At 37.4% G+C, this 14,284-nt stretch overlaps 1 protein-coding gene across 1 annotated transcript in view; it reads right to left on the bottom strand.

Annotated features, from left to right (window-relative positions):
- Positions 1-14,284, bottom strand: part of LOC120721043 (chromodomain Y-like protein 2) — a 44,335-nt gene that overhangs the window by 4,722 nt on the left and 25,329 nt on the right. Inside the window, exons 2-3 of the mRNA XM_040011045.1 lie at positions 11,491-12,097; positions 4,672-4,889 (exon numbers count right to left, since the gene is read on the bottom strand). Of these exons, the coding sequence (XP_039866979.1) occupies positions 4,672-4,889; positions 11,491-12,097 (825 nt within the window). The remainder of the gene's footprint in view (positions 1-4,671; positions 4,890-11,490; positions 12,098-14,284) is intronic.

Below are 14,284 nucleotides of genomic sequence, written 5' to 3'. Positions count from 1 at the left end.
ACCAAGCACATAATCTGACCCCAGTTTTAACCGTGTGTGCTGTGTTGTCTCCGTATTTGAATAACTCATGTTGTGGGGACACAAGTCCGTTTACACAGTGACGTGGTTGGGCACAAAAAGCATGTTCTCATAATGAAATTTAATAGTGAATGTAAGGGTTAGGCAAGCACGTTTTGATTAAAGTTAGGATAAGTCTCCAGGAAATTAATGCAAGTCAATGTAATATCCTCTACAATGATGGAAACCATTTGTGTGTGTGTGTGTGTGTGTGTGTGTGTGTGTGTGTGTGTGTGTAAACGAGCATGACAAAGTGAGAAATGACAAATGTCATTATTTTAGGAGGTGAATGAAACACTTGCTCAGATACATGAAGGAGAAATGAACAGATGCTAGTTCCACTCGATCAAACAGAGAAAGAAGAGGGCGATCAAAGTGACATTCATGAGGAGTCGGAGAACTTGAAGACGTTAGTAGACAAATCTGCTGCAGTCTGCATTTAGGCATGTTTATCATTGAGACAATTAATGAGATGCTCTGTGCTTTAATCTTCAGGACATTTAGTTTAGAAGAAAATGTTGTGTTAAAGTGCTGAGTCTTGGTTTTAATTTGAGAAGGTGTTCCTCAATATTTGAAGAACTGTTGAGGAGGTCCAAAAAAAGTTGTTCGGCTGCTACATGTTTCTTGAACAGCTTGTTATATGTTAATGTATAATAAAACTAAAAAAGGGCAAATAACATAGAAAACTGATCAGCATCAGAACTCTTTTCAGTAAGAATATTTTAAATTTATCAGAACAGAAATTTGCTTTTTTTGTGAACTAGCCTTTTCAAAGAAAATGTTAAGGATATTTCTCACTTTTTAATTTCTTACTTCTCTTTCATTTATTGATGAAATGGGGAAAAAAAACCCAGTTGGTTGAAAACCAATGGGATTATAATAGAAAGCTACAATACTTTAGGCCAGAAAGGTGATAGAAAGTGTACCAGTTAATAGATAGGGGGACTTTCTCACTTACAGCCAGCACTGAGTGTTTAGAAGAAAAAGGAACTGGGATATTTTTCAAGATTTTCTCAGTAAGCACATCCGTAGACTCTCTTGTTCCTGTGGCTTCAAAGACTGAGAGACATATAAGGAGCTATCTGAGCTGTTTGATGAGCCCACAGCTTACGAGCTTAGTGTCACAGATGAAAGCACACACACATGTGCACACATAGTTTAGGCCACTTCGGTGCTTGTGAAGTACAGACTGCCGTGCTTATGATGCTGTATCAAAGCCAGAACCACCCTCTGTGGAAGATGTGAGACACATCCTACAATCTGAGAAGATGAAAATCCTGTTTGCTAGAGTTATGAGCCGAAGGCAGATGATTTTGGCTTGCATGTAATTTGTGGCTAATGCCATAATATTTTAATAGACCTCTAAAAAAAGACCTGTTAACATTGACAGATTGAACCTCATTCATTTATTAACGAGGTTCAATTTTACACAGATGAAATTTAAAATAAATAAATGTTTTTCTGTATGGTTACAGACCAGAATGAATTACTCTCAAAATATAAATGACAGGAGGTAGAGAAAAAGTGTTTATCCACAACTGTGCAAATGATCCACAAAAAAAGAACAGCTGAATGTTTTTAGCGTACTAACGTGTTATTAATACAAAACAGAGATGCAGATACAGATCAGGGTCAGGTATGGTAGGAGGAGCTGGAGGTCACTGCAGCTGTCATGGAGCAAGAAACGGTCACAACCTGGACACTAGTCACTATTCTGTTCATTCATACTATGGCTAATTTAGAATGGCCAGTTAACCTAACCCACACATGTTTTTGGACATGCTAATACAAGACAGAAAGACCCCAATCTGGATTTGAACCCAGGACCTTCTTCCTGTGTGGCAGCACTGCTAATTATTACACATCTGTGGTGCCCACGTTAATAACCCTGATTTTTTTTTTTTTTTTAATGTCAGTGGGTATATTAGTACATATTGGGGTTTGCGTGCATGTGGATGTGTCCTGTTTCTCCCTGAACTCAGCTGTCATCCATTTCCCTTGGAGGAACTCAGCAATTAGCCACTCAACACTATAAACGCTGGTGTTAAGCGGTTTGGTCTCAGTGTGTGGGCCAGCCCTGAGAGTGGTGAGTTGTAGTAGTGTCTTTGGCCGGAGATTTGACTGTCAGATTAGTGGTTCTTTGGAGCTTTTACTGAGTACCTAATGTCTGTCGAAAGCAATTTTTTTCTCTATTAACTTGTTTGTTAACAATCTCTTTTCAGTGTATTTTAGTTTGTGGTTGTCGTTTGTTTGGTGGGTATAGCGGTGTAGCTCTCTCTTTCAGCTCTATTCTTTTAAATGAAAACCACATTTTCATGGGCTACTCTTTTTCTTTTCTCAGTTTCTTTTCCCCTGTTGTTACTCCCCTCATCCCTTAGGCTTTTGAGGAACTTAATTTGGGGGGGTCATCCGGGATAATAATTATATTTCAGCTTCAAGCAAAAGTATACACCTATTCTATAAACAGTAAAATGGTATGGAAATTGCTTGAATTACTAAACAGTTTAAATAGTATCTCCATTAAATCCTTTAAATTAAAACTGAAACAGAAATCAAAATTCAGCTGCTGGTATGCATCTGGGGAGAGCAAGTTACTGAAATCACTCATAGGAAATTTAAATAGACCAGCTTGTTGTTGATTGGAGTGTGGAAGTGAGCAACCAATCATGGGCTGGAAGACTCCTGCAGGCAGCCAGATCAACGAGTGAATCATCACAGTTCACAAAGCTGCATAGAAGAGAGCCATTAAATGACATCAAGTACTGCAGATGCACATGGCTCCAGCCTTTCTCAAGCTCTTCACCCAGTTTTTTAAGTTTGAGTTTTATGCCTCCGTTGAGAAAAGCCTGAGTAAAACTATAGTGATATATTTTAGACGAATGAGTCTATGTTGTATCTGCCTTGTTGATGCACACAAAGTCAGCTATGTTTGGACTAATACCGTCTTCCAGTCTATTTAGAGTCTACTTGGAGGGCAAATGCAAAGTTGTTACCCCAGTAGTGTGGCATGTGCTGACAAATCTGTGCTCTCTCAGTAAATCGGACAGCCTTGCATTTACCCTTAATCATCCTTTGATTCACCCTCAAGTCACTTCTACCCATGTGGACATACACATGGGCTGTGGAAAGTGTGCAACTAGGATAACCCAACACTTTAATCCACTGAAGCACTACATCTGGATATACTGATAATAACCATGTCTGATTAAGCAAAAAGAATTACCACAAATAGATGCAACTTGAAGCAAATTCTCACTGAGTTCAAATATTTCTGTTCTCACTTCATAGGGTCATTAAGAAAAACAATAAATAAAACCTTTATGCACAAAAAAACCTGAATATACAAATATAGGTTACAGGTTCTGATCAGCGATTTAAATTACAGATTTAGACACCGTCTGTTACTATGGCTATAAAGTTCAACATCTACAGTTTGTTTCACTGCTAGATTATGATTTTTTTAAGGTAGTTTGACTGACATGGAGTTAGCAGGTGATCACCAAATTACTGACAAGAGTGTAAGAAAACTCATCAAAAGTGGGAGGACACAGCTTGGTACAGATTATGCCCCCTAAACGCCTGTAGAGAAGACTCAGCTGGTATATCATTACACATAATCAGAAGTGTTTCTCAAAACAGTAAGGCCCTGAATAATCTATTAAGAAATCAACCAAAAACTTTTTGTCATTTTATACCTTAATCTTATCAAGTAATGGAGAGACTGAAAAGGCAGAATTCATTTTAAAAGTTTCTTTTTGTACTCACAAATTTACATTTTAAATAATATATTTTTTGAGAATGCACTGCAAATAAAAAAGAACAAACATTGGTTTATATTTCTCATTAACTATTTGAGGGTACTCCTATTTTAGAAGTTGGGAAATTAATGACAGCCAAACTATATTCTCAAAACAATATTCCAGTTGTCCCATTTACATACTATGAATAATGTTTATGTTAATGATGCCCATGCCTCCTGGAGACCATAGCCTGTAGAAGCAATGGGAGTGATATTCCTAAATAGCAAACAGCTATGAAGAAATCATTGGCGATTATCTCTAGGGTATCCAGTTCTCTCTCTAAGAATAATTACATAAAGACTTCCTCAATGATCTTGCAGCATAATTTCCTCACTAGTTCAACTGGCATTTTGCTGCAGTAACAACAGATGGCAAAACACTGCATTATATGTACCCCTAATTGCTAAACTTGTTGAAGCCTTGTTTGTTAGGAGGCAGCTTTGAGGAAACTGTGCCCCCTTTTCAGCAGTGCCCTGTGTTAGATTTATGCAGCTAGCATTTTCACACCTGGCAGCTGTCAAATAAAACCACAGTTTTCTAAAACCGTCTCCTGAAAAACTCCCCTTGAGCAGTTAGGGAACTACTGCATAGCTCCAGGGCATCTCTACAACAGTTACTGGGCAAACTTTCATGGTTTCTTTTTTTTCCCCAGACAGAACTCCATGGCAACTAGGATACAATCAACACCAATTAATACGTGTCAGCGAAGCACAAAATATAAATTATGTAAATATAAATAAACCGACATGCACTAATCAAAATGAAAAATGTAACATGGGCACAGCACTCGTGTGTTTTTTTTTTTTGTTCTCACCTCTGGCGTCAGACCATTGTTATCTGTTGTTTGGCTGGAGAGCAGGACATGCGTGAAGCCCTCTTCCTTCCTGACCACAATGTCTCGAAATCGACAATTGCTCTCGTTCTGTCGCACGTTGTACCTGAGACGCTTGTCAAAAACGTAGCCTTTCTCCTCAGCCAGCTTCCGCTTCACTGAGCTGTGTAGGTGCATCTTCCCATTGGCTAAAGGTGAGCCTGATTCATACAAGAAGTGACAGAACAGGTCAGTCTGTCTTCTAGAACGTTTTAAAATAATTGACAGCAACTGAAAGAAAAGAAAAAATCTATTACAGTTGGCTATTGCAATTATTGTTATTGCAATTACAAAGTGCTTCCAAATCCAAGTTTAAGGGTGAAATATATTTTTTAAGAAACAGCATTCAAAAAAGGGACTTTGATTTGCACTTCGCACAGAGAAATTATTCGGTAAATATTAGTTTGGTTAGACTGCGGACCTTTTAAAAGCGTCAGCTGAGACTGAAGAAGTGACTTGGATGAGTGACGAAATGTTTCTTCCACTGAAAACGTTACATTCAGATGAATGTAATCAACTTTTTGGGATTTCCTTACCTGGATGATTGAGCAAGCATTAAGATACAGTAGTTCATCTTTTGGATTGGATCACATGTGCCAGCCTTTGCTCCCCATGTGTGAGTGAGCCTTGGCCACCCATGACCCTATCATTGGTTCACCACAGTTTCGTTCTTGGATCACTTTTCTTGCATTTTGACCACTGCAGACTGGGAAAACCCCATAAGAGCTGCAGTTTTAGAGAATCTCTGACCCAGTTAGTCTAACAATCACAATTTGGCCCTTCTCGGGCTCGCACAAATGCTTACACTTGCCCATTTTTCTTGTTTCTAACACATCAACTTTGAGGAGAAAATATTCACTAGCTCCCTAATATATCTCACCCACTAACAGCTACCATGATGAAGAGATAATGAGTGTTATTCACTTCACCTGTCAGCAGCCACAATGTTGTGCCCGATCAGTGTATTTGAAATCTGGAGAACACCCAACTCTTCCTTACAGCAAATTATCTTTGCTGCCACAGTGTGGCCTGAGTCTTTTTCATGTCACAGTGTTAAACAAAGCCTGCAAAGTTACTCCAACTATCAAATAAATGTTGTGTTTAGCCTATCAAGCCTACAAGTTCCTAATAAAAAAATGCATCCTCTTAGTTTTACTACATTTCTTTATACTATAATATTATTTATTAATACTTGGAGCTGAAAGCTGAAGGAAAAGAAAAAAAGATACATAGTCCATATACAGAAGTCTAGAAAATACTACATTATCTGAACTCAAAAAAATGATTTTTTTTTTCAGTAATGCGTTTTGTTTTTTTGTTTTTTTAGCCTGAATAATTTTATACTAGCAATGATTTTAATTAAATTTGAATTTCTTAGTCGTTCCCAGTGTTATTATGCGATGTGGACAATTACACCTACTTTTACATATACATGTGTCATCTAAGGGTATTCTCTCTGCACAATATCACAACTCTCTTGGTGTGATTCAATGAATTTCAACTTGATTGCATTAACATTTCAACCTTGGAAATTGCCCACAGTTATATTTACATGCAATCTCATGTTCACATTTGAAAAGCAATCAGTGTAATTTTCAGGTCTTGTCACACAAAGGAGCATTAACGTACAGGAGCAGTGTAATATCTAATGCACAGAAATCACTGATTCATCTGCACTGAGAAAGAAAAAGAAATGTCCAAGAGGGTCGAGTACCACATTCTCAGCTGTAGACTTTTACAAGATAAATGATTAAAGGCAGAAAGAAAAATGAGTCAGACAAAGCACATGTTCCTCATCTAAGAACATCTAGTGATGCTGTGGTAAAAAATAACCAGAATAAATCAGAAATTACTCAGGCACACAAGAGTCTTTTTACTAGAGGAAATGGTGTGATGCTTTTCCAGCCAAATTTATGACTGATGAAAATATGGAGACAAAAGTATGGTCCTTAAACAATAAAGTTCATGTTGACTGAAGATAAAAGTAAAGTATTTCTTGCCTGAAAATATAAGAATGCACTTTTAAATAATCATCATACATTGGGAATTTGTTTCTTTAATTAACACAATCTGAAACTTGACTAATAGTGACTTAATTTAAAAAGCTAATTTGATTTAATTTTTACAGCAAGCTTGAAAACAAAACTAATTTGTAGGTACTGTGGGGGTTTTTGGGTGCCAATTTTGAAATGGTGTCACCACCTTAATTGGGTCCATTAATGTTTGGACAATGACTTTTTTTTGTGATTTTGACTTTGTGCACCACCACAGCAGAACTTAAATGAACAAAAAAGATGTGATTGAAGCGCAGGCTTTCATCTATTATTCAAAACTAAATTATTACATACATTGTTAAGTGCTTACAACCATTTTGATACTTATGTCTTCATTTTCAGAGACTTGGAAGTAATTCAACAAGCTAACATCATTTTAAATATTATGACTTTTTAAAATATTTTACTTATATTTTTACTTGTATGTAAAATCTTGCAGTCAATGACTGCCGTAAGGCTAGAATTCCTGTAGTTCATGAAATGCTGTGTTTCCTCTCTTGAGATGCTCTTCCAGGCTACTGCAGCTGTCTTCAGTTTCTGCTTGTTTATTTGTATTTCTGTATTCAATTTTGCCTTCAGTAACAGAAAGGCTGCTCTACTACACTGAGATCAGGTGACTAACTTGGCCACTGAAGACTATCCATTTTCTTTACCTTGAGAAACTCTTGGGTTGCTTTGGTAGAATGCTTCATTATCCATTTGCACTGTGAAGGGCCAAAGAGTTTTGCAGCATATGGCTGAATTCAAGCAGAGTACAGCCCCATGCATGATGTGACTACTTCCATCAGAGGTAATATTATCAATAAACACTAGTGGCCTGAGGGGTTTACTGCACACTTACACAGCCAGGCTTTCTTTGCATTAGCTGGCCTGACTTAAAACCCCAGTTAGAAATAACAGATATTACATTGGTGGTTGTCAGCTTTCTCCACTAAGGCCAGCTTCCTGCCTTATGCTTTATGCATGTTCACTTCAAAGTTAAAAAAGGGCATTTCACAGGTCATATGACTTCTTTCCCACAAAAGTGATCCCTATGAGTGCCACCTACTCCAGTCACAGACAGATGATAAGGATGGTGATAAAATGGTAATTAAAACTCTATAAAGAACAGTGGCAGGCTCAGCTGCAAGGGAGGGGTGGAGCAGTGGGTTCAGAGGGCAGTGCTAGGGGAGGCTGGATATCAGCTGGCCTTCATTAATTCCATCATGTCTCCCCTATTTTATTTTTACAGCACTCTTCACCAAGTGGCACGGTGTGACTCAGGTCATATCTTCACAAGAACATAAAAAAACAAACAAACCCCAAAACAGAACAGTGAAATGCAACACTTACACAAATAAAGAGGTTAACACTACATTTTAGTTCAAGTTAATTATTTTTATTGCAGAGTGCCGCTGTTCTAAGGTGACAGCTGCACATTAGAGCTCCGAAACTTTAAACTGAAACATTTAAACATTCACATTTCCTGTCTAATATCTAATAAAGGAAAATGGGAATCACTTTAATTTGTTGGCAGATAAAAAAGTGAAATTAATTTTACTGCTTGAATAGGTACTCTTCATGAGAGTTCTGTGTTCTAATCGCTGCAATTCCAGCAGTGCAAGCGATACTTTAATCTACTGGTAACATTTATACATTTTATGCATCAGCAAATCAATACACAGGTATTCCTGTAACAATATGATGGACAGTTTGCGCTTTATTCAGTGGTTTTAGTAAAGTACAGCATTACCACTTGCAAAAATTATATTTCCCTGGCAGAGAATCTGTAAGTTACTACAGTGATCTAGGCAGGTAAAAAGACACTTCAGAACACTGACTTTAACCTGAGCATAACTCTAACCTATTAATCTTGCATTATAGTACATTCCTCTGGTTCCAATTCCTCTGGTTCTCGAGCAGGTCTATGTACCTGGTCTTGACTTGGCTAGATACTGAAAAAGTTTTCTCCTAACCATTTCTGCAATCATCCACTAGTGTTGAGCACTTGAAAAGAAGGCAACCGGATTTCTTTTGGTAAAAAGAGGTCCAACACTCAAAGACAAGGTCTCAAGACTACCATGACGTGGATGGCTGAGAACCTAAACAGATATCATAAGATGTGAACAATGGATATAAAATAATACAGCTTGAGTGAAGCAACTGGAGGGACACTTGACTGTGATTAGTTGTTTGGATAGTTTGGATCCCACATAAGAACTGATCCAGTCTAGAACTAACAATTTCAGAAATGATCTGCAAAACAGTGACATCTTTACAGGGACCCGTTTGACTTCAACGGGTTAATGGGTGGAGCACAGGATTTTGGATGAGGTGAGCAGGGCAGTCTTTTGAGGCTTATGAGATTAGTAACTATAATAGCTCCCAGAGTGATGACCATTAGGATGGTTAGTGCTGCAGCCCTACCATCCTCATAAATAAATGACAGACTTTTATAAAGTATCACAATCACTTGTTAAATTAGGATGCTTTGAAATTAATGAATAACTGAGAAATTGAATTGATATGTTGTGGATCATACCATGACAGTGATGTCATCATATCCAAAAGCAATAGAAATTCAGTTTGCAACTGGAAATTTAGGCTTATCAGAAAAATTGTATCCACAAAAAGCAAGAAGAGGGCTTAGTTTGACTTAAGCTGATTAAAAAGAAAAGTGAAAATTGTTTACATTTGACCTCAGAATTGTGTAATTGTGTTTATTTATGAAGTAATTTAAACAAAATCAAACCAGATGATCTGTTCTATATGGAGTAAATATGGTTTACATGTTTTTGGCATATTTATTTACAGTCATCTTGTTCATGTTGCTACAGTGCCACTGAATGAAAAGACAATATAAAGCCTTACATAGCATGTTTCATGACTGTAAAGCCAGTAGATACTCACAGTTAAACAAGCACATGACGCAAGTGGCCATAAAGCTAGTATCTTTATATCAGAAAATTTTAAACATCCTCTGAACTAAAAGCAAAATGGAAACACTCAACCTACAACTATGTACGAGTATGCTTAGTTATTCAGCTTTTTTCTCTGATTTTCTGCTAAAACAGATCAAGATGACTTTTTAAAAACACAATTAATGATTAACTATAGTGGTTGAGGCACTGGACTGTGACCCAGGAGTGAAATTCAAAGGTGTTATCAGCACGAAAGAACCACAGTAGGTATGTGAGGCCATTTGTATGATACAAGAGCGACTGTGGTACTGTGGTAACATTAAAATATATAAATAAATAGCTTCTACTACAGGTTACTGGTTATTGTCATGGTGTAGTAAGTGTTATGGGTGAGGTGGAAAAATATAATAAATCATCCTTATCTATATACAAGCCACTACAGGACATGGTGTTGGGATAATACAAAAAAGCTATGCTCAAATCTGGATTCATTTTACATTTACAGTCGTTGTCAGAAATTTATGTACACTTATCATGGGTGTGATTATCCTGGTAATTCTGGGCTTTTAATTATTTATTTGAACTTTATTTATTTTTGGTGGAATTATTGTACGCCACACTTCCTTAAAGAGGTAGTAAGTAAAATCTCACCACCAGATGTCAGCAAATTTGAGACTGCAGTCAACTGAATTCTGTTTTCTTACCACTTCCAATTCAAGTGCATAAATCCAGGTACAGTGGACACTGTAGGACAAATAACTCCACGTGTATTTACTCTGGAGGAGGTTTTAAAACTTGTGAACTGAGTCAACGAGTCAGTGACTCTCACTTCTATCCAATGACAGTGATACTGAGGTGAGGTGTTGAGGATATCTTGAACTCCTCTGTTGGTGAGGGCTGCTGTTTTTGCCAGGGAAACTAAGTGAATTAATTGTGATATGATGCGAGAATGTAATCAAACTGTTTATCAGGGAGAAAGTGTGATTTTTAGGACACTCAAGCCTCATAGTATCTAGCATAAGGTTAACAAGCTGTTGTTGCTGTTTGGTTGGCTTGTTGTCAGCTGTGCACAGGACAGTAGCAAGTCTAATCTGCTGACAAAAACGAATGGCAACAATTTGGGGAATAAATAAAAAAAATGTTTATGCACATTTTTTGTGTGTTACAACCCTGACTTCAGTTCAGGAGATGAGAGTTGATGTAAAGAGGAATAGGATGGGGTGGAAATGAGAGAAGTGGTGGAGGATACAGATGAAGAGGAGGAGGAAAATTACAGACTGAGAAAGATGCAAAAATGTTAAATACTCATAAATTGTTTTAAAGAGTAAAATATGATCTTTACATTAAATGTAACATAGAGGCATGCAGCCAGTCTTTAGACACACGAATAAAACGTGATTAGGCAGAACAGCAGTGTTCATCTTGGCCACTGTATTCCAGATGGCAGGGCAATATGGTGGCTTACAGGAACCAGCACCCACTCCTACGCATCTTTAATAGATTAATTCGAAGTTCATGAGAATGCATTAAGTTGTTGAAAGATGTAATCACACAGCAATAAATCTATATTTATGAGCAAAACCTTTTTTCTAAAAAAAAAAAAAAAAAAATATATATATATATATATATATATATATATACATACTTACTGTACCAATATTAAGTTTTAAAAACAAGATTTAGGAGCACGGGTTTGACCGGGCATGCATAAGAACAACAATCACATTTCTATAACAATATGTGCCTCAAAAATCCAGCATCACCTCATCTCAGTTTACCATACTATCTGCTTTTTCTTAACAACTTACCTAGTTCAGTAGTAAACTGCTGTCCGCTGGCTTCCATATGTCCTAGTTCTCCATCCACCCTGTCTGAGGGCAGTCGCTGTGACCTTGCTGCAGTCCTGTACATGAGAGAGTCCATCTCTCCGTTCTGTAGTCCATTATGAGGAACCCTCAATGACGGGACAAACGGAGGTCCGCCTGGTGGAGGAGCTTTAAATGTCATCGCTTTGCTCATTCTGTCCCCTAAAGCATGTTTTCCAGGTCCTACACCCACTTTTTTCTGCTTTTGGGTGGTTCCTGATCCTCCACTTCCAATCCCTAGAACAGTCCCTACTCTCACCCCCACAGTTGAGCCACTAGTCCTTTTCTTTTTTCGAGCTTCAGATCTAGCTCTTGAGTCATCTGTTGCAGAAAGGTGGCTAGGAATGAAGGGCTCTCCACGGTTTTTGGAAACTTTGGGCCGTTTGTGTGAGTGCAGTCTTGAGCTATTGAACTGATCAATAAATTCTTCACAGTGTAGTAGATGGTGTTCTGGCTCCCAGGTGTCCTCTTTACTTCCATAGCCTTTCCACCTAATTAGATACTCCCACTTACCCTTCTTATTCCGCCTCTTATCCACGATCTGCTCCACCTTAAAAACAAAACAAAACAGTACAACATAGAAGAACAGATTATTAGACAATATTCTAATGACAAAAATTATCACAAAACACTTAATGCATTTGTGTTTGAGTCTCTAACCCTGTTTTTATTTCCAATATTTAGTCACAAGTATGGCATAGGGGTGTTAAAGATTCTCCGAGTTCACAGTTCAGATAATACCACAGCACCACCTCCCAGCTTCTTCTGGGAACCCATTTGAGTTATGCAGCAGCCCAACTTAAAAGCAACACAGCTAAAGCTAGAAGACGGATGATAGACAGTACATTAAAAAACGAAATAAAATAAAAATGGTTGTTGGCACCATGGTGTCACACATTCTGTCCTGAAGCCTGAACATGAGTATTTTAGCCATCATCACTTCATAGTCTTGAAACTGGATGTGACAAGTGGAGACTTGATCTGACTGAAGGAATGAAGGTTACTGCATGCTCACATGGTAGCAACCTGTCACTCTGGACTATCTTCTTCACAGACTTAGTATAGCAGCTTCTTTTTTGGCACCTAGATGAATATCCTTCTGCCGGACCACAACTTAAATGAATAACAAAGAGCATGCAGTGTCTGTGTCTTAGTAGATTCGACCGTAGTTATCATATTGAAAACTTTAGGTGACTCCTTTTTCAATTTATTATGATCACAACATTTTCAGAAAACCTGGCCTTTGACCTTGAGGTAACTGGGATTCAAACTTTTAAGACACATTTACACATATGATATCGATTTGAAAATCTGAAGTGACTTCTTAATTTATTGCATTCACAAGATTTTCATAAAACTTGACCTCTAATCTTTAACCTTTGGTTTGAGATCACTGAGATTCAATTTTATCTGAGATTTTTCGCAATTGTGCCTATGGTTTCATTTTCAAAAATCCTAAATTGCCTCATTCTTGCATTCACAAACGTAGGTGTCCACACCGCCTGAACACCCACCCACCGGTTGTGGTTACGACAACACCTAATCAGCTTTAAAGTTAAGTAAAAATTAAAAATTAAATATTGCTTTCAGCCAAAACTAAAAATAGCAGGAATAAAATTGATTCCAAAACCATCTTTTTTCTTACTGATATTCATGAAGGAAACACAAAGGATTCAGAAGGGATCTTCTAGCAATGTTGTGTTATTTTCAGATAACTAATTATTCAGCAGACTGATTTCATACCTGTTGATCACTTGAACATAACCTGCTCCATACATTAAGGTTTGGTCTTCAGCATAATTTACCATGTACCCAAGCAAAAACCACCTATGTAGCACTGAAAACTTCGTGTTAACTCTGAAGTTACCTGCTAACCAATAAATCACCGCTCTTAAGAGGGTTCAAACCCATCTAAGACTAAAGTCAAGAGTTGACTTCCTGGTTAAATAAGGGTTAAATAAATTCCTGTTTCACAGTACAGGCCTCTGGTAATGATTGATTATTGGGCTAAAACCTGGTTTATCATGAAAATAACAAAAAGCAGAACTGTTTTACTTAAATTAAAAATGCATATATATATTTATTGTCTACATTCAGATAGCAATCTGTACCAGGTAAATTTGATTTATCTTGAAAAAGATGAAAAAGAAGGTTTTGTGAAAGTGTGTGCCGCACCTTTGGATAAACTTGATGATGACGCACCTTCAGAGGTCTGATTCTGTGTCATTTACCAGATTTGCACATAACTAAAATCAAAAGCTAATGGGTACACTGAATTGCCTGACCATATTCAGTATGTTTTCCAGAAGATGATTCCTTATATTCTGAAACATTGCCAAGGAGTGCCAGATCGTTAAAAAAAGAAGAAAAAAAAAGGAGAAACATTGTGTGACATGTGTCAAGTTCAAGATAAGAGCTAACTCCCTGTATAAGAAAGATAAGAACCAGGGTGAAGCCAAGATGAGCTGCAGGCTGTTTTCATGATGAAACCTTAAAAATGGGCTTTTTGAAGCCAAACACCAGACGAGCCAGTATTTTATAATTCTATAGAGAAGAGATGAGGACAGGTGGCACACAGGCAAAAGAAGAAACTTTTACATTTAATTGGAAATCAGTTATTTGAGAAAAATACCGAGGTGTGTATAATTGTTCTTGGCAGGGGTCTAAAATGGGAGTGCTTCTGAAGTCATTGTTGCAAACTGAATAAATTCAGAGTAACAAAATAGAAATTCAACTG

The sequence above is a fragment of the Simochromis diagramma genome, unplaced genomic scaffold, assembly GCF_900408965.1.
Source record: "Simochromis diagramma unplaced genomic scaffold, fSimDia1.1 OVJJ01000603.1, whole genome shotgun sequence".
NCBI lineage: Eukaryota > Metazoa > Chordata > Actinopteri > Cichliformes > Cichlidae > Simochromis > Simochromis diagramma.
This window is presented reverse-complemented; position numbering and strand designations above follow the sequence as displayed.